General features: G+C 45.9%; 1 protein-coding gene across 1 annotated transcript; it reads right to left on the reverse strand.

Moving 5' to 3' along the window:
- Positions 1 to 1006: 1006 nt before the first annotated feature.
- ASIP (agouti signaling protein) lies at positions 1007 to 21035 on the reverse strand. Its single transcript, XM_065414853.1, has 3 exons — positions 20867 to 21035; positions 8070 to 8131; positions 1007 to 1183 (listed from the first exon to the last, which is right to left on the reverse strand). The coding sequence occupies exons 1-3, from the start codon at positions 21018 to 21020 to the stop codon at positions 1007 to 1009; spliced, it is 393 nt and encodes a 130-aa protein (XP_065270925.1). The 5' UTR covers positions 21021 to 21035.
- Positions 21036 to 23951: the final 2916 nt, after the last annotated feature.

A 23951-nucleotide genomic window follows, 5' to 3' on the forward strand; every position in this document is an offset into this window, starting at 1 on the left:
GCAACAAAAATGATTAGAGGTATGGAACGGTTTCCATATGAGGAGAGATTAATAAGATTGGAACTTTTCTGCTTGGAAAAGAGATGACTAAGGGGGGGGGGATATATGATAAAGGACTATTAAAATCATGACTGGTGTGGAGAAAGTAAATAAGGAAGCATTATTTACTCTTCATAACACAAGAACTAGTCACCAAATGAAATGGATAGGGAGTAGGTTTAAAACAAACAAAAGGAAGTATTTCTTCACGCAATGCAGTCAACCTGTGGAACTCTTTGCCAGTGGATGTTGTGAAGGCCAAGACTATAACAGGGTTCAAAAAAGAACTAGATAAGTTCATGGAGGATAGGTCCATCAATGGCTATTAGCCAGGATGGGCAGGGATGGTGGTCCTAGCTTCTGTTTGCCAGAAGCTGGGAATGGGTGACAGGGGATGGATCACTTGATGATTACCTGTTCTGTTCATTCCCTCTGGGGTATCTGGCATTGGCCACTGTCAGAAGACAGGATTCGGGGCTAGATGGACCTTTGGTCTGACCCAGTGTGGCCATTCTTATGTTATAAACACTTGGTCCCCTGTTGTGTTAACCAAACTTGTTTTAATGCGGCCAGTTTCATACTGTAGATGGACACTGACAACCTAGGGCATTAAGCCCGGGTCCTCCTCATAGACACTTACAGCCTGTGGTGAGATGTCACATTTCTGAAAGAAACAAATCTTCCTTGAACTGGAACCTGTTCCCCTTCAGTTCTGTTCTAAATACTCTGTCAGCCCGTCAGCCTCCATCCCCCCTCCCTCACACTCCCTGTAATGATTGACTTGTGGGCCATAGTGCTTGTTCCATGAGGTAAACCCCAGCGTTCATTCAGGTCTGGGGAACACAAAGCCAGCGAGAAAGCTTCAAAGACTCTATACTTCGCTTGCAATACACACGAGAAAAACAGGTTGAAACAAACTCTGGAGCAGTTAATGACAGAGTTCCAGCACTGCCTTCCTGGTGTGGGTTTAGCAGTTTGGGTTTCCTACTCGGCAGTAGCAGACAGTCTGAAAAAGCCGGCAGTGGCAGAAGGTGCAGACATCACAGCACGGGGGAGAGGGTGGCTTGCAGTTTTTCCAAGTAGCCACACAATTAGCTGGGAGTGTGGGCCTGGGCCTGCGGGATTTTCTTTTCTGGGTCTTTCTCTGCAAGACAGAAATGAAAACTTTTATTAACTCTACAGCAATCCCAGATCATGAATAAAGCATCAATACAGGACTTGACCAAGAGAAATGTTGGTTTGAGATCAGGAGCAAATACCTAATGGTGTGGCCAATATTGGACATTAGCATAGCCTCTCAGAAGAATTAGTGGAAGCTCCAAGCCCAATATCCCGAGTCATTTAAAACAGGACTGGACAGGGCCCTGAAGAATGTACTGCTATACTGCATTGGCAAAGCAATGGACCAGATGATCTGAGCGTCGCTCATAATACTTTGCCCATCTACAATGTCTTTTTATGTGAAGATCTGAGAACATGTTTCAAACCTCACAACACCTCTGCAAAGTTGATATCAGCCCTGTTTTATAAACAAAGAAACTGAGTCACAGAGAGGTGAAGTGAAACCTGGGAATAGAACTCAGGTTTTCTGGCCCCCACACTAGTGCTTTAAGCACAAGTCTAACTGCCCCCTAAGAGAGTTTGTCAATTTTTAGGGCCATATTTTTAGTCTTCTAAAATTATTCCGTAATAGCAGGGTAAAAAAAACAGCCACCACCCTGCATGTAGGCATGTGCAAACTGCTAGTCAAGTGTGCTCCCAATTCCTGCATGGAAACCCCTATTTGCAATAACAAATGCAAGTTTTTAGGTGAGCAAACAAAATCTCTTGCAAATCTTCTAGCCTACTTGTGGAGATATTTTGCAAATACAGCTCCTCTTGTCTATGAGTCAATACAAGCAGAATCTTTCTGTCCCAGCGTGCAAAAGGGGGAGGCACCTGGGACCCCAAAGCTCCAGGTACATAACGAGCGGCATTCCCATTATTAACCCTCAATTTTTTTCAGAGGGCTAAGACTGAGGGTAAAATTTTCAGAAGCGCCTAAGTAATTTAGGAGCTTAAATCCTATTTACTCTGGCAGGGGTGTCCCTAAGGGGGTGCAGGGCCCTGGACATAAGCACCAAGTTTCTAATCTGCCGGGGGGTGGGGGGAATGCTCCTGCCGGCTCTACCTAGGCCCCGTCCCCGCCTAGGCCCTGCCCCCACTCCACCTCTTCCCGTAAGGTCCAACCCCCACCCTGCTTCTTCCCACCCCCGCTCCACACCTGCCCCCACCCCGCCTCTTCCCGCCCCTGCCCTGCCTCTTCCCCTCCCAGTTCTGCCCCCTCCCCCGAGCGCACTGCGCCCTCGTTCCTCTCCCCTCCCCCCCAGCGGCTCCTGACACCGCAAAACATCTGATCCGTGGCAGGCGTTAGGCGCTGAGAGGGACGGGGAGGTGCTGATTGGCGGGGTCTGCTGGTGGGCAGGAGGTGCTGGGGGGAAGGAGGGAGAGGTCTGGTAGGGGGGGCTCCTCCTCACCTCCCCCCGCCCGCCTGCCTGCCTGCCACTCGCCTCCCTGTTCGCCTCTTTACCATGCTCGCCCGCCCACCTCACTTCCCTGCCCGCCTCCTCACGATTTTATCAAAGCGTGGGGCGCCCTGAAGCATGGGGCCTGGGGCGATCGCCTCGATTCATGGTACCCAAGGGACGGCTCTGACTCTGGAAGGCAAATGGAGCTGCATATGAAAATGGAACTCCCCAAATTATGATTTTTAGGAGGAAAAAGACTTAACTGACAGAGTTAAATCACAAGAATTCACCAACAAGCTCCTGAGGAGAAGTTCCAAGGGGGAGGGACCAGGCAGACCACTACCCACAAAAACAGAAGGAAAAGCAAATACCCTAGCTTCATTCTGGCTGAGGGCCTCTATGCCACGAAAAGCCATCATGCCTGCTAATGAGTCCTGTCCTTTCTCTACCCTGCTCCTGGCTACCACTGAGGTGTACGTATCCAGCAATGTCCAACATTTAAGACTTGACATTTACAAGCAAGGAACCTCTAGCCAAGCAGCAAGTCCATCAACGTTAATCAGCTGCGATGAGAAAACCACTGGCTAATCTTTTCAACCACGGACGAGCTGCCTGAGACGCCTCTCCTTCGGCATTCTCGCACTTGCTTTTTTCACTCTAGGTGGCGAGTGTGTGTGCACACGCATGTGCGAGAGCATGTGTGCAATGACTGCACAGAATTTATCGGAGAATGACACCTCTCGAATAGTTCCCTAAATATCTAAACCAGCCCTAGGTTAAACAACCTTGCTGGCTGAAAGAATACATCCCTATGTATTTTATGGATTAGGAGTTGTATATTGAAACCATGCTATTTTTATCTACATTCTTGTTTGCTAGTTGAAATTAACAAGTTTTGACAGTCTCAAATTTACTGAATGCTTTATGTTGTGGGGCAGAGCTTAATTCCTAATCACTTGTAATTTGGGCAGGCTACCTTAATTGGCAACAGAGCTGTAGTCTCAACATTAACTTTAACCTGTGAGTGGTTTGAGCCACTGCTTAATTGGCTTGCTGCGTCAGTTATGAAAGTAAAAAGTTCCTTGAGCCCTAAGTGAAAGATAAATACCCTCGAACTGTTAGCAGTATAGGGGCTATCATACGCAGCTGTGCATTTCTGATTCCTTCCAGAGGAGAGCCAAAGGTTCACTAGCCTGTTTATTGTTAATATCCTAATAGCTAACATCCTCTCCCATGCATTTTTCATTAAAAAAAATCCTTTGTAAGGGCCTGATCTTGAGAGATGCTGAGCACATGCCCTGGACTAAGTGGCAGCTTGTCTCAGGATATGGCTCTAATTTTGGATGTGAATTTTATACCTCGCTGAAAACCTTTGGGCACATCAGTGCAGGCACAGAACTAAGTTTACACATGCTAATTGGCTGTTGGCAGAGATAGGCCAAGGAGGAGCTATTCCAATCTGGATTAGTGTTAGGCTATGGTTCACAGTTGGAGATTATATCAGAGTTAGGGTTTAGTTTAGGATCTGAGGTAGGGCTGTCGATTAATAGCAGTAAACGCATGCGATTAACTCAAAAAAATTAATCACGATTAATCACGCTGTTAAACAATAGAATACAAATTTAAATGTATTCAGTATTTTTGGATGTTTTTCTACATTTTCAAATATATTGATTTCTATTACAACACAGAATACAAAGTATACAGTGCTTACTTTATATTATTTTTTATTTCAAATATTTGCACTGTAAAATGATAAACAAAAGAAATAGTATTTTTCAGTTCACTCATACAAATACTGTAGTGCAATCTCTTTATCATGAAAATGTAACTTACAAATGTAAGATTTTTTTTGTTACATAACTGCCCTCAAAAACAAAACAATGTAAAACTTCAGACCCTACAAGTCCACTTAGTCCTACTTCTTGTTCAGCCAATTGCTAAGACAAACAAGTTTGTTTACATTTACGGGAGATACTGCTGACTGCTTCTTATTTACAATGTCACCTGAAAGTGAAAGAGGCGTTTGCATGGCACTTTTGTAGCCGGCATTGGAAGTTACGTGCCAGATATGCCAAACATTTGTGTGCCCATTCATGCTTCAGCCACCATTTCAGAGGACATGCTTCCATGCTGATGGTGCTCGTTAAAAAAATAATGCATTAATTAAACTTGGGAATGAACTCCTTGGGGGAGAATTGTATGTCTCCTGTTCTGTTTTACCCGCATTCTGCCATATATTTCATGTTATAGCAATTTCGGATGATGACCCAGCACACGTACGTTTTAAGAACACTTTCACAGCAGATTTGACAAAACACAAAGACGGTACCAATGTGAGAGTTCTAAAGATAGCTACAGCATTCAACCCAAGGTTTAAGAATCTGAAGTGCCTTCCAAAATCTGAGAGGGACAAGGTGTGGAGCATGCTTTCAGAAGTCTTAAAAGAGCAACACTCCGATGCGGAAAATACAGAACCTGAACCACCAAAAAAGAAAATTAACCTTCTGCTGGTGGCATCTGACTCAGATGATGAAAATGAACATGCGTCGGACTGTACTGCTTTGGATCATTATCGAGCAGAACCCGTCATCAGCATGGACGCATGTCCTCTGGAATAGTGGTTGAAGCATGAAGGGACATATGAATCTTTAGCGCATCTGGCACATAAATATCTTGCAATGCTGGCTACAATAGTGCCATGCAAACGCCTGTTCTCACTTTCAGGTGACATTGTAAACAAAAAGCGGGCAGCATTATCTCCTGCAAATTGTAACCAAACTTGTTTGTCTGAGCAATTGGCTGAGCAAGGAATAGGACTAAGTGGACTTGTAGGCTCTAAAGTTTTACATTGTTTTATTTTTGAACGCAGTTTTTTTTTGGTACATAATTCTATATTTGTAAGTTCAACTTACATGATAAAGATATTGCACTACAGTACTTGTATTAGATGAATTGAAAAATACTATTTCTTTTGGTTTTTACAGTGCAAATACTTGTAATCAAAAATAAATATAAAGTGAGCACTGTACACTTTGTATTCTGTGTTGTAATTGAAATCAATCTATTTGAAAATGTAGAAAACATCCAAAAATATTTAAATAAATGGTGTTCTATTATTATTTAACAGCGTGATTAATCATAATTATTTTTTTTAACCGTACAATTAATCGTGATACATTTTTTAATTGCTTGACAGCCCTAACTTGAAGGCTTCAGAACTTCCACCTCTGGGAGAAAAAGTCCTGCAAGATTTTGGCCAACTCAGAACTTTTTTTGTATCTGTCCAGAAGCCAATATGATTATGGCTGATTCAAATCCGAGTATTTGAATGTGATCCCATCCCACAAAACTCTGAGGGGTTCTGGTCCAAGATCCTATTTTTGGTCAGTGGCTAGCTGTGAGAAGCACTTGCTAATTTTGGAGGCACCTTAATGGAGCCACTGAACATTTGGGTTACAGCAGCCAGGATTTGGGGGTCGTTTGTGTGAGGAGAGGTATGAGATTTCTGGGCTGGGATAAGGGATTGGCTAAAATCTTATTCTTGTCATTAAAATAAATATCATTTACGTTTTACCACAGGCTGTAAGAACAGCTGAAACATGCTTCTGATGCAGGGGTTATTCAAACACAGGTTCCTGTTAAAGCATTTAGCCATGAGTAGTGATAGCCCTATACCTTTCCTTATCATGGATTTTTTGACAGATTTCCATGAAATTCCCTCCACTGCTATATTGTGCCAATTAGACCCCTGTATTAGACTGACTGCCCTTCCTTTTGTCCTACCCGCTTTTTATCCAATGAGTTGGTCATGTGGCTCTGGAAGTCTCTCCTACTCTTTCTTAAGTTTCCAGCGCTTCTTGGTTTCATTTTGGGACACATACCTTTATGGCACCATTCAGCTCCTTTTTTTAAAAAGAGTTTTTTTTTAAACCGTTTTAATTAATTTACCCTTTAGGAATCATTAAAAATAAGTGAATAAATATAGATTTCATGCCTTTCTAATTTTTAGAGGAAAATATGCATTTTTTTCCAGTTAGTTTCTAACCCTGGCCTTTTGTGGAAATATACAAGGAAGCGTATTAAAATGTAAATTAAAGCTATAATACCTATCAAAAGGAGCATGCATGTACATTTCTTTATCAAACTGGTGTAAAGTTTAACATCTAATAAAGGAAAGAAATATACACTAAACATTATTGAGAAGATTTTGTTCATCTGTTTTTTTGAATGCTATGCAATTCACTTAGACAAAGCTTTACTAAAATTAACAATCCTCTTATACAGCTTAAGCCAATTGATGCTAATTTACAATTAATATAAAAAATGATGAAGACATACATTGCTTTTATAAATGGAATAAAGGAAATTGGAATAAAGGTTAGGCATATAACTCCGTTAGGGTGTGTCCAGGCCCGCCAACAGCAATTCCGGGCCCCAGGGCAGAACAATCAATGGGCCTGCTGGGTGTGCTCTTCTGGCACCGCCACGGCTTTCACATGTCCGCCGCTGCCAGTACCACCCTGTGCATGCCTAGGAGCCCTGCGGCCCACCTGGGCGATTTAAAAGGGCCCAGGGGCACCCGAGCCCTTTTAAATCGCCTGGGCCCCTGGGCAATTGCCCCCTTTGTCGTCGTCATCCCCTCTCCTCCCCTGTCGTCAGGCCTGGGTGTGTCTACCAGTTTTTAAAGACAAATGCTAAAGGAATTGTGTAGAAAAAGGAAGTTTGATTCCTGGTCCAGAAATGAAATAAATAAATAAGGCTAACTGTTAAATTTACATAGGTTTTGTAAAAATTTTGATAAAGAAATCTACATGCATGCTTCTTCGGATGGTGTTTTAACAATACCAGTATTATACAGTAATGTGCTGCAATGTATAATTCCATAAAATGGGGTTAGAAAACCCTTCAGATTGGCTCAGGAAAACATGATTTAGTTTAAGATTCATATGATTCCACAAAAGGTCATGTGGTTGGTAACGACCTTCTGATTGGCTCAACCAATCAGCGTTCGTTAAAAGCTCCCAGAACCAGGCTTTCTGCCTTTTGACTTGTGATGATTGGTCTGGTAAGCTGCTTTTGTCTTTTCTCTGCCTTTTTTCTTTTATATATATATATTTTTAAGCTTTCTTGGACATCTCGAAAAGGGGGCTGCAGAACAACTGTGCACCACACACACGTAATTAACTGTAAGTTTACATTTTCTCTCTCTGTTAATATTTTGTAGCTTTTGTGCCATGATTTAATTTCTCTAGACTTGTGCTAACTGCACAATATTTTTCTCTAAAAACGCTGAAAAGTTATGAAATAATATATTAACACTTCTCCTTTATTCTGTGTTGTCTTTTTGCATTTATTTAATTTACTTAGAATTGTACTAGTTGTTTTGTACAATTACTGAATTGACTTTATTTAGTACTGGCAGGAGCCCTGGAAATCTACCAAAAGCATACAATGAGGAAAAGTACGGAGTTATTACTTCTGCCGTAATAAGCTTACAGCGTTAAGAGAACAGTCACGCACCTTGGATTCTTTCTTCTTCTCTGCCTCTTTCCTGCTTACTTTCCGGGATGTTTTGGTTAATTCTTCAAAGAGAAAATAAAACATAGCATGGAGTTAAGTGTGTATTTACTGTGAAGCATATGTGATTGTTTAATTTAGATATAGAACACTGTTTTTGTGCTGATGTCTTTACTGATAAGAAATAAAGTAGCTTCACTAACTTATCTTCTCGGAGCACAGTGTTTGTAAACTCAGGAAGCCCTTCTGTAGGAGCCATCCTTATATAAACATAGTGAGTCTGAGGCCATGTCTATACTACAAACTGTGATCGACACAAGTTATATCAGCATACGGTGCCAGACAGTATATCGCTTGTGTGCATGCATATCTGGCCGGTTATGTCAGTGCAGCATGTACTCACCAAGTGTGTTTGTCAATGAATAGTGCGGTGCACCATGGCTATGTATCCCAGTGTGCAACTCGCCATCGTTTGGTGCACTGTCTTTTGGGAAATTTTTGCAGTGCATGGTGGGACAGAAACTAGGCATACAAGGGTGATTGACAGCTAGGGGTCAAGTCCCCATCATGCACTTTCTCCATCCCATAATGCCATCCATAGCCCATAATTTTTGCACCTTTTTTAAAAGTCCCACAAACCTGCATGACATTTTTGCTGGCAACCATTTCTGACTGAAGCTTGGATCCTGCACAGCTCTGCACTATTGTCATGAGCACTGCAAACACAGGGTGAATGAGCCCCCAGTACGTGCAGAGCCGCAAGAAGAGAACCACAGCGATGGGGAACATAACTGGGGAACATGATCATTTTGCGGAGGACAGATTGCTGTTCCAGGTTGTCAGTGGTGGTCATGGAGCAGCTGCAGGTGGTAGAGTGCCATGCCTGGGCCTGCGAAATGAGAACTGCCTGGTGGGATCGCATTGTAATGCAAGTTTGTGATGATGAGCAGTGGCTGCAAGAATTTTTGGATGAGAAGGGCCACATTCCTGGATCTGTGTGTCAAGCTCGCCCCAACCCTTCAGCACAAGGTCACCAGGATGAGAGCTACTCTGACCGCACAGAATGGAATGGCAACACTGGATTGCTACTGGTCAGAGGGAAATCATTTTGGAGTTTGAAAATCCACAGTGGGGTCTGTTGTCATGCATGTCTGCAGGCCATTAAGCATCTCCTGCTACGCGGGATTGTGACTCTCAGTAATGTGCAGGACACAGAGCATGGATTTGCAGCAATGGGGTTCCCAAACAGCAGCAGTGTGATAGATGGCTTGCATGCACATCCCTATTTTGGCCTCAATCCACCTTGCCTGTCAACAGAAAGTGTGACTTTTCTATGGTTATGCAACCATTGTTGGATCACTGGGAAGCTTCCCCGATATCAGTGTGAGCTGGTCACAGAAGGTGCATGTCACTTGCATTTTTAAGAAAATGGGACTGTTCAGAACAGTGCAAGCCGGGACATTCCTTCCAGACTGGCGGATTACCATTGGTGATGTTGAAATGCCCGTAGTGATTCTGGGCAGATGTAGCCTATCCCTTGCTCCCCAAGCTCATGAAGTCATACAGGGGCCAGCTCGACAGCACCGAGGAAACATTCAATGACAGTTGAATGTGCTTTCAGTAGCTTGAAGGGCCGCTGGTGGTGTTTACTGACAAGATTGGATCTCAGTGAGAAAAATATCCCAATGGCTATAGCTGCCTGTTGTATCTTGCATAATATCTGTGAGGCAAAGGGGGACAAGTTGCCTCCGGTGTGGAAGGCAGAGGTGGGGTGGCTGTCTGCTGACTTTGAACAGCCAGACACAAGGTCCATTAGAAGAGCTCAGTGTGAAGTTATGTGGCTTAGGGAAGAGCATTTTAAGAGTCAACCAACAGTAATGTGGTGTGGTGGATTGTATTCTACCTGGCTCTGAAGTCTGGGGGCCTCTCAGGAATTGTGTGGTGCTTGGTGTACATTGATGAATATAACACTGTCTGTTAATGCAGCTATTAGTGTTGTGATACTTGCTGAACATTCATAATTATTACACTGTATGTCACTGGCCCTATGAGTTCTCTTGCCCTGTACAATAACTAATAGTTGCTTTCAGTACTGTTAGGCATTGTGCAGCATATGGGGTGTAGTAATGATGATGAATTAATTTCCAAAAAATAGAATTTTATCGAGTACCAAAAGCAATGCAAAAATATGTGCAATTTAAAAGAAAATGTAATAAAAACTTCTCAAATAAATTATTTATTTATTAATAAATAAGAACAGAACTTAACAAGGGAAAGAACATTCATGTCAATTTCAGTCCATTTATGCTACAGGCACAGCAACCGTGGCTCTCACAGGCCATGTATGCAGGGCTGGCTCCAGGCACCAGCTTACCAAGCAGGTGCTTGGGGCGGCCACTTCGGAGAGGGGCGGCACGTCCAGCTGTTCGGCGGCAATTTGGCGGACGGTCCCTCACTCCTGCTCGGAGCGAAGGACCTCCCGCCGAATTGCCGCCGCAGATCGCGATCGCAGCTTTTTTTTTTTTTTTTTGGTTTGGTTTGGCTGCTTGGGGCGGCCAAAACCCTGGAGCCGGCCCTGCATGTATGTGAAATTGTGATTGTCCTTACTGTTGCCCAGAGTGCAGTAGTAGGGGTACAGATGCAGCCATGAAGAATATTAGGGGGTGTAGGGAGATGCTATGGCAGAATTATTGGTTGACTGCAAAGGGAGGGGAGCCTGTGCTTACAGAACTTGCGGGTCAACAAAAGTCTGTAACATCTGTGTTTGCTGCTGGAGAAGCCCCATTATGTCCTGGTGCATCTCCTTCTCCTTTTCCTGCTGGGACTCCTGGGCCTGTCTCCTCTTCGCTCTTTCCTTCTCCATAGTGTCTGAAATATTCATCCTCCAGGCCCTCTGTTCATGGTCTGATGCAGCATTGGCTTGCAGGATCTCTGAGAACATATCTTGCCTGGGTCCTCTTCTTACTCCTCTGTATCATGGTCAGGCATTCCATGGGTGGGGAGGGGGGAATCCCTTGAGGCCGCAATGGCAGCAGCTGCCAATAAAACACACAGAGGTATCATTGTGTTTATAGTCACAACAGAAAGCTAAAGTTAAGTTTCAGAACTCCCATCCCTTGCTCCCCTAAAGTTTTAAACAAGACTTGCTTATTGACCCTTCAGCCTTGGAGCACGTCTGCACAGCCCAGCCATGGTATGTATGGCCCAGTAGGGCCATGGGGGGAATGAGGAAGGAATTGTTTGCCTGCATGAAATCTCAGTTTCTGTGGGTACAAGTGCAGGGCACTGGCACTGAGCACTGGCACCATTTCCCACAGGCAGTGTTGATTTTAGCTAGTATCTCCCTCCTGAGGGTAACATAGGCACAGAGAACACAGCTGCTGCTGGTGTCCCACCTGGGCCCATATGCCACTAGCCTGTGTTCTGCAATGGTGCCTGCTGAAGTCACCATGGACTGGTGTGGGAAAGTGTCCTACTGCCAAGGAAGAAATAAAGCTTCCCTCTTAGAAGCCTTCATGAGAGGATTGCAGAGTATCTCCTTGAAAGTTTCATTGAGGTCTCTTAGGAGGATTCAAGGGACATCCCTATGTACACAAACAAATTGCTCCACATCCCCCTCTCACCCCCCGGACTACTCCTACAGGGGAATGAAAAGCAGATATCAACTCTACTTCTGTCTGTTTTACCGCTACCTCTTCTAGTACAAGTAAATTAATGAAAAGTTGATACCTGTGTCCTGGTAAGCTGGAGTCAGGTGCCATCTGTACATTTAAACATTGTAGCAGAAAATGCATTCACGCATTTCCCCGAGATTCCTGCCCCTTCATTGGGCTTGCCCGTGCTTGGCTGCCAGGACTGGCTACTCTGAGGTGGAGCCTCGAACAGGTCCTGGCTTGTCGCATAGCCGGATCCTCCGTCACATGTCCACCACCTTCCTCTTTCTCCTCATTTTCCACAGCAGGGATCTGTGTCTTGGGCTCCTTGGAGGAATCCACAGTGCTCTGTGGGGTGGTGGCGGTGTCTCCATCAGGTGTGACATGCAGCTTGTTGTAAAAGCAGTTTTGGTTGGCTAGCTCCCAGTACCAAAAGGAAGGGGAAGGGGGAGGGAAGGGAAATCAGGACCCTGAGACTGACAGTCCCCAGGAACAATGGGGAGAGGCCAATGCTCCAGGTCAGCCTGATTGACAGGGTGGGCAGGCTAATCAGGGAGTCAAGAGGCCAGGGAGGGTCCCGTCTTCCATGTGAGCTGGAATTGTCTGGGTCAGACAGAGTGGGGCCAAGGTAAGGAGAAAGCAGGGGCCCAAGCTGAGCTGGGGAGCAGAGGCTAGAGCTGTGCCAGATCCAGAAGCAGGGGCGGTGAGTTATATGGGCCCGTGGTGCCCATGCTCCAGGAATATTCAGGACCCGAGAGCCCAGCTCCACCATTGTTTGGGACCGGGTCTCCCCCCCAGCCACCGCCTGGGGCTAAGGCAGCTTCCTGCCCAACCTCGCTCCACGCCACTCCCAGAAGCGAGTGGCATGTCCCTGTGGCCCTGGGGGTGTGTGTCTCTGTGCGCTGCCCCCACCCCGACTCCGCAGCTCCCATTGGCCAGGAACTGTGGCCAGTGGGAGCTGCAGGGGTGGTGCCTGGGGGCAGCGGCGCGCGGAGACCCCCCAGCACCCCCCACCTAGGACCCGCTGCCATAGAAGTGTGCAGGTCGCTTTTGGTAGGGTTACCATATTTTAAAAAAACAAAAAGAGGACACTCCACGGGGCCCCGGCCCCGGCCCCACCCCAACTCCACCCCTTCCCCAAAGTCCCTGCCCCAACTCCGCCCCCTCCCCTAAACGCTCCGCCCCCTGCTCCTCCCCCTCCCCTGCTTCCTGTGAATCAAATGTTCGCGGGAAGCCTGAAACAGGCAGGCAGCAGGTAAGCTGGGGCTGGGGCGGTGGGGCGCGAGGAGGCACGGCCCAGTCCGGCCCCTCCGGCCAAGCGGATCTGGCCCCGGTGGGCCCGGCTCGGCTCGGGCCCTGGGGCACCGGCCCCGGTTCTGGCCGAGTGGTTCCAGCCCGCCCCGGCCCCGGCGACTCCAGCTCGGCTCGGGCCCTGGAGCACCTGGGCGAGCGGTGCCGGCCGAGCACCCCCAGCCCCAGTCCCAGCGGCTCCAGCCCGGCTCAGCTCGGGTCCCGGTTCCGGCCGAGCGGCTCCGGCCCGGCCCTGGCCGAGCGGCGCCGGCCGAGCACCGCCGGCCCCAGTGGCTCCGGCTCCAACCCCAGCGGCTCCAGCCCGGATCCAAGCCCCATGACCCCTCCCTATTTTCCCGGACATGCCCGGCTTTTTGGAATTTCCTCCCGGACGGGGATTTGAGGACCAAAAAGCCGGACATGTCCGGGAAAATCCGGACGTATGGTAACCCTACTTTTGGGAGCTGCCCGAGGTAAGCACCGCACCCCCCCTCAGCCCCTCCTGCACCCCAACCCGCAGCCCAGAGCCCGTACCCCGCACCCAAACTCCCTCCCAGAGCCCGCACCCCTTACCCCCTCGCACACCCCAACTCCCTGCCCCAGCCCAGAGCCCACACCCCAAACCCCCTCCTGCACCCAAACTCCCTCCCAGAGCTTGCACCCTGCACCCCCTCCTGAACTCCAACCCCCCCGCCCCAGCCCAGAGCCCGCACCCAATCTCCCTCCCAGAGCCCGCACTCCAAACCCCCTCCTGCACACAATCTTCCTCCCAGAGCCCACACCCCCTCCTGCACCCCAACCCCCTGCCCCAGCCCAGAGCCCACACCCAGCACCCAAATTCCCTCCCACACCCAATCTCCCTCCCAGAGCCTGCACCCCAAACCCCCTCCCACACCCAAACTCCCCCCCAGAGCCTTAGGCAGGTGGCGGGGGGGGGAAGCGAGACTTGGAGCCATTCTGGGCACCACCAAAAATTATACAAACCTCCCGCTTCTGTCCAGAGGGGCCAGAAATGCAGCCCAGGGAGCAGGTCAGAGCTGGGAGCAGAGTCAAATTCCACAGAGCAGACCTGTGCTGGGAGCAGAGCTGCAGCAACCAGAGCCAGAGGGGCCAGAGACGTAACCCAGAGAGCTGGAGGTAGAGCAGCAGCAGCAGCCGTGCTGAGGCAGAGTGGAGTTGGAGCTGAGGTTGGAGCAGTCCGGAGCCGGGTGCGGTGAACAGCTGGGGAGAGCGAGGGGGACCTGGGCAGCAGGCCCAGCACAGTGGGCCCAGCACAGGGAGATGCCTGCAGCCAAGAGGCTTTGCAGGCCAGACTTGGAGGGGGATCGTAACCCTGATGGGGCGGAGGCGACACTGGGAAGAAGGGTCCTGCCACCTAGAGCCTGAGGGCATGTGGCCACCGCCAGAGCAAGTGTCTGACCCGCAGCATCCCTGCAGCACAGCCAGGGCCTGAGAAGGAGGCCTGGGACATGTGAGGAACAGACTGAACTTCACTTACATTCCAGAGATGCTGGTTGTTATGCCCCTGTGCCAGAGAGCGGGGTGATGGGTTTTCCTTTAACCTTTCCTGTTTTTTCCTTATTTTTTTAAATTGATTGCTGTTTAATAAATTGTATTTGCTTTGAACTGTATGTAATGATCAGTGGGTCAATCATCCAGTGTAGAGAGAGCACCCCAGAGTGGGGACGCCCTAGCCCCTGCCCTAAGTGACCATGACAAGGTTGGGGGTTGAGCCCCCCAGGAATCCTGGGCGCGCCTTGTTGGGGTTACCAAGACTCTGCCACACAGGAGAGTGGAAGAGGAGCCCTTGAGGTCAGGCAGGCCTGTGGGTAAAGGAAGTGGGAGCGAGGACTCAGATCCTTTCAGTAGCCCACTTCACTGGGGTAGTGTATAAGCCAGGAAAGTTCCCCAGAATAGCGGGACCATTCCCCCGCTTGCACATGCAACATTAATTTGGCCCCCTTCTGCATATGCATTGTGATAGTTGTTAATTATGTGCTCACACACTAATTTCACCCCGGCCATGTTCCTTATTCAGTGCCCAGAACTGACCTGCCCTGGGAATGAATGAGAGCTCTGTAGTGAAGGAAACTGTTGTCTGCAGGACTCCTGTATCGTTTTGTTTTTCTGAAGTGGGAAGGCATGTAGTGAGTGAGGCAGACAACTGCAGACAGAAAGGATGGTCTTGTGGTTCAGGCTGTCAAATGCTGCCCCCGAGAACTGGATTCTATCCCTGCCTCTATGTCATGTGGGCAAGTCTTTTAACTCAACCTTTTACCAGATGGCCACTAATTGTGAGTTCCTCATTTTCTACATTCCCGTCTTGAGACAGCCAGGGCCAGATTTGCAGCAGGGCTGAGTACTCCCAACTGGAGTTGTGCTTTGAACGTAAAGAAGTACTGTCAAAATGCTTGGCACTCTGAAATTCAAGCTAAGTGTCTCAAGCTGGGCACCAAAATTAGTGGGCACTGCTGACAATTTTGTCTTCAATCGCTCTGTGCCTCAATTTCCCATCAGAGGCATAATAATACCATCTTACCTCACAGGGGTGCTGTGAAGATAATTTCATCGATGTCCATGAAGCACTCAGATACTATGGTAAGAACAGCACAGATACACCCAGGAGGAAATTAATCATTTTGTATTCAGCTCGGGATTGGATTGTGTGCATTAAATAAGCTGTGAGCCCACACACTGAATGGGGATGATAAAAAAATATATTGAATAAATAACAGGACTACTTGTGGCACCTTAGAGACTAACAAATTTTAGTTAGTTTCCTGTTATTTTTGCGGATACAGACTAACACGGCTGCTACTCTGAAACCATTGAATAAATACTCATTCACTGAATGAGGCCAGGGGCCTGTGGAAAAAATAGCATGTGATCATGTAAGTAAACACTGTAATGTGCCCAAGGAGAGTGGGGGCAAATTAAGGTTGCACTGGCAATCTTATGTCTGGCATTTTCTAATTTATGAGTGCCTGGCTTTGCAACCTCAATGTTCTTATAATGTAAGAATGTTAAATGTTGCCTAATACACATTTGCTGCCTTCAGCCATTTCAACCTCTTAAGCTGGATCTCTTGCTGATACTAACTTCTGCTCTGGTTATCTCTTCTGTAATTCATGCTCCCATAGCTTCTCTTCAGGGAATACACAAAGGGAAGTTTGTTTGGGAGTTGACAGATTCATAAACTACTCCATGCATGATTAACAGGCCTTCTGAGCTCCTTTTGAAAATGAGAGCCACCTAGTGGATACAAGCCTGAATGACAGACAAAGCTAACAGGTCTAAAGTCACCCCATGCTTCAGAAGTGATACTATAAACTGCCATTGCACAAGGAGGAAGGTGAAACTGTTTAAGCATTACAATGAATGATTCTGGGCCCCGCATTTCAAGAAAGATGTGGAGAAATTGGAAAGGGTCCAGAGAAGAGCAACAAGAATGATTAAAGGTCTTGAGAACATGACCTATGAAGGAAGGCTGAAAGAATTGGGTTTGTTTAGTTTGGAAAAGAGAAGACTGAGAGGGGACATGATTGCAGTTTTCAGGTATCTAAAAGGGTGTCATGAGGAGGAGGGAGAAAACTTGTTCACCTTAGCCTCTAAGGATAGAACAAGAAGCAATGGGCTTAAACTGCAGCAAGGGAGGTCTAGGTTGGACATTAGGAAAAAGTTCCTAACTGTCAGGGTGGTTAAACACTGGAATAAATTGCCTAGGGAGGTTGTGGAATCTCCATCTCTGGAGATATTTAAGAGTAGGTTAGATAAATGTCTATCAGGGATGGTCTAGACAGTATTTGGTCCTGCCATGCGGGCAGGGGACTGGACTCGATGACCTCTCGAGGTCCCTTCCAGTCCTAGAATCTATGAATCTATGAATTATTAATTATTACATCTATCGCTGTAGTGCCCAAAGACCCCAATCAAGATTGTGGCTTTGTACAAATACAAAGGTTAATTAAAGTGGTTATATTTTCAAAATAAAATACTGGGTGTTTTTACAACATCATATTTTAGGGTTATAAAATATTTCTACAACAGGCAAAAGTGCATGATTTTGCTTTAAATATGTGCTGGTCTTGTTACTGCCTGTTCTGATTTAACAGCAAATATGACAAATGTGGACATATTTGTCTGAGTGGAGGATTTTTTCCAGTGTCTGAATAAGTTTATCATGAAACACTGAACAAGTGCCATTAACATTTATTCTGAGAAAACGAACAGTTCTGATACCGTATATGCCTGTTTGACTTTTCTTTTCACTTGAATCAGTGTTCAGCTGGAATGACTATTCCTCATATGCTCAGAGCAAATTCCATTCAGTGATGTAGGGTGTCTGGAACTTACATCTTGCAATTATAAGAAAATAATCATGAATGTTTTGGCTGATGAAATGAAAATCTGGGACATGTCAGGCACCCTGAAAAATTCATCAAATGAAAAAATATGACGGTCCTAGTAAAGTCAGGATGTATACTGTGTCTGAGAGGTAACCCTTGCATTGAAAATATAGGTGATCAAGAATGTCATCCACATATTCCAAAATCTGCATGCAAATGGTGGTCATTTGTGAGCACATTGATTCAATTTGTGTGCAGTCCCAGTAATTGCACATGCAAATAAGATGAGTAATTGCACATTCAATCAGCACTAACCAAGTCCAACCCTGCTTAGCTTGAGAGATGTGATTTGATACCCAAAGTAGAATCGCTGCAGGCCATTTATGAAAACCCGATATTGCTTGTTGATGGGGACCATACATAATCAAATCTATTTTGTAATTTTTCTACTGTAATTGAATTGGGATTTGAGAACAATAGGCCAGTTAAAATATTTTTCTTAACCCAGTATTGCCATGGAATAATTTTAAACAATTTGCCTTGATGTTTCAACAACCTCCTATTGTGATGTCACCTGCTATCCATTGAATTTAAGTGCCTGGGGAATGTTCCATTTTTTCTGTGTGTTTTTAAAAGTAAGGTGATATGAGCACAGAGCTAAGGACTGAAGAGTTGTGCTGTATAGAGGGGAGAGCATAAATAATAGGTAACAAATTTGTACCATTCAGCTCCCTGTGAATCCAACCAGAAGTTACACGGCTTGTATCAGGAAAGTGGGACTGAGTTAATGAAGGCAGAAGCTTCATCATAAACATTGAAATTGGGTATTAGAACCAGCTGATGATTGAGAGAAATTTCCCCAAATAACAGACAATAACCTAAGCTCTCCCCAGAGAAAAACATGCAACAGTGTATTTCTCAGTTGGACTGATGACGTTGGTATTCCAACTGGGAGGGTGACTAGAACCCCAAATACAGGAACAATACATACATGTAGCCACCTTGCACTGGCATCTCATCACATCTCACAACCTAATACAGCTATGTAGCTGACTATCCTGCAAAGTGAGAGAAGCAGGTGGAGCAACTATTCATGATCACTTGATTACCTGCCCTTCAGATTACTTTACAATTGATATTTTGTATGTAAATGCTGTGATATGGAAAGGGGCCAGTTTGAGAACCTTGGGAATGCTGCATTCTATTTGACTAGTGACTTTGTATAAATAATACTAATAATTAATATCAGCTTATGCATCTTTAGTACCTTTCATTGGGCAGCTCAAACATTTCATAGGTACTGCAGGCTGATGAAACTCTCTGGCGCCCTCTGCCGTTGCTTACACATATCACAGGCAACAGCTTGATCACACACTTCTTTGCTTAAATAGGCTAGGAGGTAACCCAGGTGGGCCCCTTGCCCCCACTCTAGCCTGATCCTCCCAGATAGGCCCCTTTCCTTTGCTCTCTAGCCAGCCCCCTTTTCCTCCCCAGCTGGCACCCTTGTCACCCCCACTCCAGCCATTCTCCTCCTTGCTCCCCCACTTTAGGATCCCCCAACTGGGTCTTTCGATTCCAATTCCAGCTAGCCTCCCTGCTCAGCCAGGCCTCCATTTGTGCATAAAAAGTTGGGATAACACTGAGCTCAGACCACATGAGCAATGAAATGTGCAGCCCTCTAAGTATCATCTTTAGGGTTCACAACATACATCCTGAGGCAGGCATTATTAGTTCCATTTTCCATACAGGGAAGTGGTGAGGTAACTTGCTCATGGTCACAGAGGGAGTCAGTGGCAGAGCCAGAACAGAATCCTGAGCTCCAGACTCCCAGCCCTTTGCTGTGTCAATCAGAACATGCTTGCTCCTCTGTATAGCACAGCAGCAACAGGATGAGCCCCCCAGATCCTTCCCTGCCAATGTGCCTCAATCCTGACTTGAGAGGACCCAATTCTCCACTGCCCAGCACCCTCTGTAGTAATTTACACTGGTGTAAAGTGAGTGAGTGACAAGTGCTATTAAACAACAATGAGCATGATTCACACCCCATTTGCACTCACTTTGGTTTTATGTATCAGGGGGTAGCCGTGTTAGTCTGTATCTACAAAAACAACAAGGAGTCTGGTGGCACCTTAAAGACTAACAGATTTATTTGGGCATAAGCTTTCGTGGGTAAAAACCTCACTTCTTCGGATGCATAGAGTGAAAGTTACAGATGCAGGCGTTATATACTGACACATGGAGAGCAGGGAGTTACTTCGCAAGTGGAGAACCAGTGTTGACAGGGCCAATTCAATCAGGGTGGATGTAGTCCACTCCCAATAATAGATGAGGAGGTGTCAATTCCAGGAGAGGAAAAGCTGCTTCTGTAATGAGCCAGCCACTCCCAGTCCCTATTCAAGCCCAGATTAATGGTGTTAAATTTGCAAATGAATTTTAGTTCTGCTGTTTCTCTTTGAAGTCTGTTTCTGAAGTTTTTTTGTTCAATGATAGTGACTTTTAAATCTGTAATAGAATGACCAGGGAGATTGAAGTGTTCACTTACTGGCTTATGTATGTTACCATTCCTGATGTCCGATTTGTGTCCATTTATTCTTTTGCGGAGGGACTGTCCGGTTTGGCCAATGTACATGGCAGAAGGGCATTGCTGGCACATGATGGCATATATAACATTAGTGGATGTGCAGGTGAATGAGCCCTTGATGGTGTGGCTGATGTGGTTGGGTCCTCTGATGGTGTCGCCAGAGTAGATATGGGGACAGAGTAGGCAACGAGCAACTACACACCACACCACAGAAACACCAACCCAGGAACCAATCCCTGTAGCAAACCTCGTTGCCCTTGCCTCCAGGCACCGCCCCCGCAGCTCCCATTGGCCAGGAATGGGGAACTGCGGCCAATGGGAGCTTCGGGGGAGGTACCTGGAGGCTTGGCAAGGGCAGCGCATGCGGAGCCCTCTGTCCCCCCGCCCCCAGGGGCCGCAGCGCTTCCTGGCGCGGCGCAGGGCCAGGGACAGGATAGGCATTCAGGGAGCCTGCCCTGGCCCCAGTGTGCGCTGCTGCCACCCCGGAGCCGCTTCAGGTAAGCGGCGCCAGGCTGTAGCCTGAACCCCTCCTGCACCCTGCCCCCCAACTCCCTGCCCTAAGTCCCCTGCCTGCACCTTGCACCCCTCCTGCACCCCAACTCCCTGCCCTGAGCCCCCTGCTGCACCCCGCACCCCTCCTGCACATCGATCCCCTTCCCTGAGCCCCCTCATACACTCCACACCCCTCCTCTGCCCCAATCCCTTGCCCTGAGCCCCTTCCTGCACACTGCACCCCCTCCCACACCCCCTCCCACACCCCAACCCCCTGCCCCAGCCCTGCATACAATTTCCCCACTCAGATGTGGCCCTCGGCCCAAAAAGTTTGCCCACCCCTTTTGTAGTCAGATGTCAACATGCACCCTCTTAATTTATAACCACACTGTTTTCTGCAAAGCGCTTCAGCTTGCCACCAAATAGCATTTTACTAACCTACTATAGAGATGGGTGGGAGATCTGGGAGTTTCATTTTGTTGCTGGTTGCCAGATTGGTGTCTCTGTTCTCCTCAAAGATCATGTGTGAATAGGCAGTTGAAAGCAAAATGGAGCAGAGAAATAAAGCAAGGAAGAGGTTCTTATCTTCCATCCTGGGGAGAAAAGAAATTGTGCTTCCATGAACACCAAAATCAGTCACAAATTATAGAGGGTGCGAGGGAAGAGTGGGGAAAAGAGCTTAGAAATGATTTACTGTGGAGTGATACAGGTTCACAGACAAAATAGCCTTCAATTTCACAGTATTGCTGTGTTTAATACCTTCACAGAGTAAAATGTTTGGAAGTGTTAGGTTAAATCATACTGTATGTTCTGCAATGAGTTTGCAATCACATAACTGCTGCTGAATTAGGCACATGTCAGAATACAAACAAAATTTCATGCTCTAACTGTGGTGAAAGTTTTGGGGTTGCAAAAGATTTTCTAGTGAAACACAGTAAATTCCCAGAAGAATCTCAGACTTGGAAAACATGCTTATTGTTTGCATTTTAGAGTGGATCGCTTCATATATTTGTTGCATTTTGTTGCTAGTAGAGGAAGACCTAGGATAGGATGCAAGTTACAATAGAACCTCAGAGGCAGGCACAATGCTTCTGAAAGCTCCATGGGGTGTAAATAGAGTATTGCCACTGCATTACGTCAAAGAGAGGCAGGGCTCTGTCTGCCCCCTACCTGCCTTCAATTTCCACTTTGGATAGTGAGAAGTCCTTGTGCTCCTCCCTCCTGGCTTTACAGCTAGACATAATTTTGCCCTTGGTGTTTCTAAACACAGATGGAAGGTGCTAGAGTGCAAAGCATCGTTATTTGCAGACAGTACATTTGATTAGGAACATCCAGGCTTTTGCAGGCCTCTATTTGTGTTCTATGCTATCTCCCATTGGCACCAAAAATGGGGAGATAGCGTTTTGGATTTCGTTCTGTTTCTTGGGTTTTGGAGACTCAAGCCAGGCTTTTGGCATTATCCTAACAATGTGTGTGTTTCCTAGTCTATTCTTAACATTTTTTAAAAATGATAAATGAAAAAAAGTCTTTAATGATATGAAAAGTCATCCAACTTTTGTTTACTTGATCGCACATATAAATATACAAGGGGCTATAAAAATGACACATAACAAATAAAGGCTGTCTGTAATTATGGGTAAATATACGTTTTGGGACTATTTAAAAAAACTGGTATCTACTAGATTATTTCACAATTTTTAAGCCCTATTCCATAAATAGTAGTGCATGGCAATTTTAACAACTTTTCAGGCCTGGTAACTGCTTCAGAGGAGTCAGTCTTCTTAATGAGTATTTGCGGACTCCTAAATATCAGTGCCTTTCTAAAATAATCTGCTTGTATGCCAAACCCGTAGGCAAAAAATCCTCCGGAAAATTTCACAGAAAATAAAGCCTCTGTGCTCATTAAATCTGTGTCCTCAGAACATTAAGTCTCTCCTTCCTAATGTCTTTTAAAGTCTTAGGATATGTCTGCACTTAAAATGCTAGAGCAACACTATGCCACTGTAGTGCTTCAGTGTAGACACTACCTACTCTGATGGGAGAGGTTCCCCCATGGCGTAGAAGGTAATCCACCTCCAGCTTTAAAGTGGCCAAATGGATTAGGGTTTTTTTGTTTGTTTGTTTAAATTGGACCCTTACCCTCCCCATGGGAAGTTCACTTTCATGATGAGACACTATGCCAGATTCCAGGATGGAGTGAATTTTTAAACCAAAATTAGAAGATTATAATGGAAACATTTACACACTCTTAATTACTGCCGAATGGCAGAAAATGCAACACTGCGATGATGAACTGGGGGAACTTGTTCCAGCCGAGTGAAAGGGGTATTGGGAATTTGTAATTTTTTTGCCTGATTTTAATGATCAGTGGGAAGCATGTGGGGCTCATCTGTAATAATTTATGAATACTGTATAGCACCTGGTTATTGGGATCGTTACTGCATGGCTTTATTGGAATGTTTACTGTATGCATCTGTTGGGTTAATTTAATAGCAGTGCAGTTAGGGCAGCGCAATGGTGCCAGTTAAGCAACTTCCCAGTAAACATGTCTGTTAGCTGGGAAGACAGTTTTGCAGGCACCAGCAAAGTTACATGATTTCCTTTTCTGTGGCTGGGTGCCAAAAGATCAATAGGACACTAAACAGTTAAAAAGTGACTCTATAAAGTAAGGCTGTTTGATGAAGCTGATGAAGCAAAAACTGCCTGGGCCACTACGACTGGGTAGTAGGCCTTAGAGTAAGACAGACATATAGAGAGACCTTCTGTTTTAAATTTCTCTCCCCCTTAGCTTATGCTTTGTTCATTCTGTTATATTAAACAATACTGTGTTCTGAGAAAGATGTCTGGTCACCTGTTTTACCCACTGATCACAAGCTTCTGAAGGCAAGTTGATAAATACAAAGTAATGCACATTGGAAAACATAATCCCAACGATACATACAAAATGATGGGGTCTAAATTAGCTGTTACCACTCAAGAAAGAGATCTTGAAATCATTGTGGAGAGTTCTCTGAAAACATCTGCTCAATGTGCGGCAGCAATAAAAAAAAGCTAACGGAATATTAGTAACCATTAGGAAAGGGATTGACAATAAGACAGTAAATATTGTAATGCCACTATATAAAGCCATGGTATACTTACACCTTGAATACTGCGTGCAATTCTGGTTGCCCCATCTCAAACAAGATCCATTAGAATTGGAAAAGGTACAGAGAAGGGCAACAAAAATGATTAGGGTTATGGAACAGCTTCCATATGAGAAGAGTTTAAAAAGACGGCTTGAACAAGAGACGACTAAAGGGGGATATGATAGAGGTCTATAAAATCATGAGTAGTGTGAATAAGGATGTGTTATTTATCCCTTCACATAACACAAGAACCAGGGCCCAGGTTTAAAACCAATGAAAGGAAGTACTTCATACAACACACAGTGAACTCGTTGAACTCATTGGCAGGGGATGTTGTGAAGTATAACTGGATTCAAAAGTATAACTGGGTTCAAAACAGAATTAGATTTAGATAA

This window comes from Emys orbicularis, chromosome 12 (assembly GCF_028017835.1).
Source record: "Emys orbicularis isolate rEmyOrb1 chromosome 12, rEmyOrb1.hap1, whole genome shotgun sequence".
Lineage (NCBI taxonomy): Eukaryota > Metazoa > Chordata > Testudines > Emydidae > Emys > Emys orbicularis.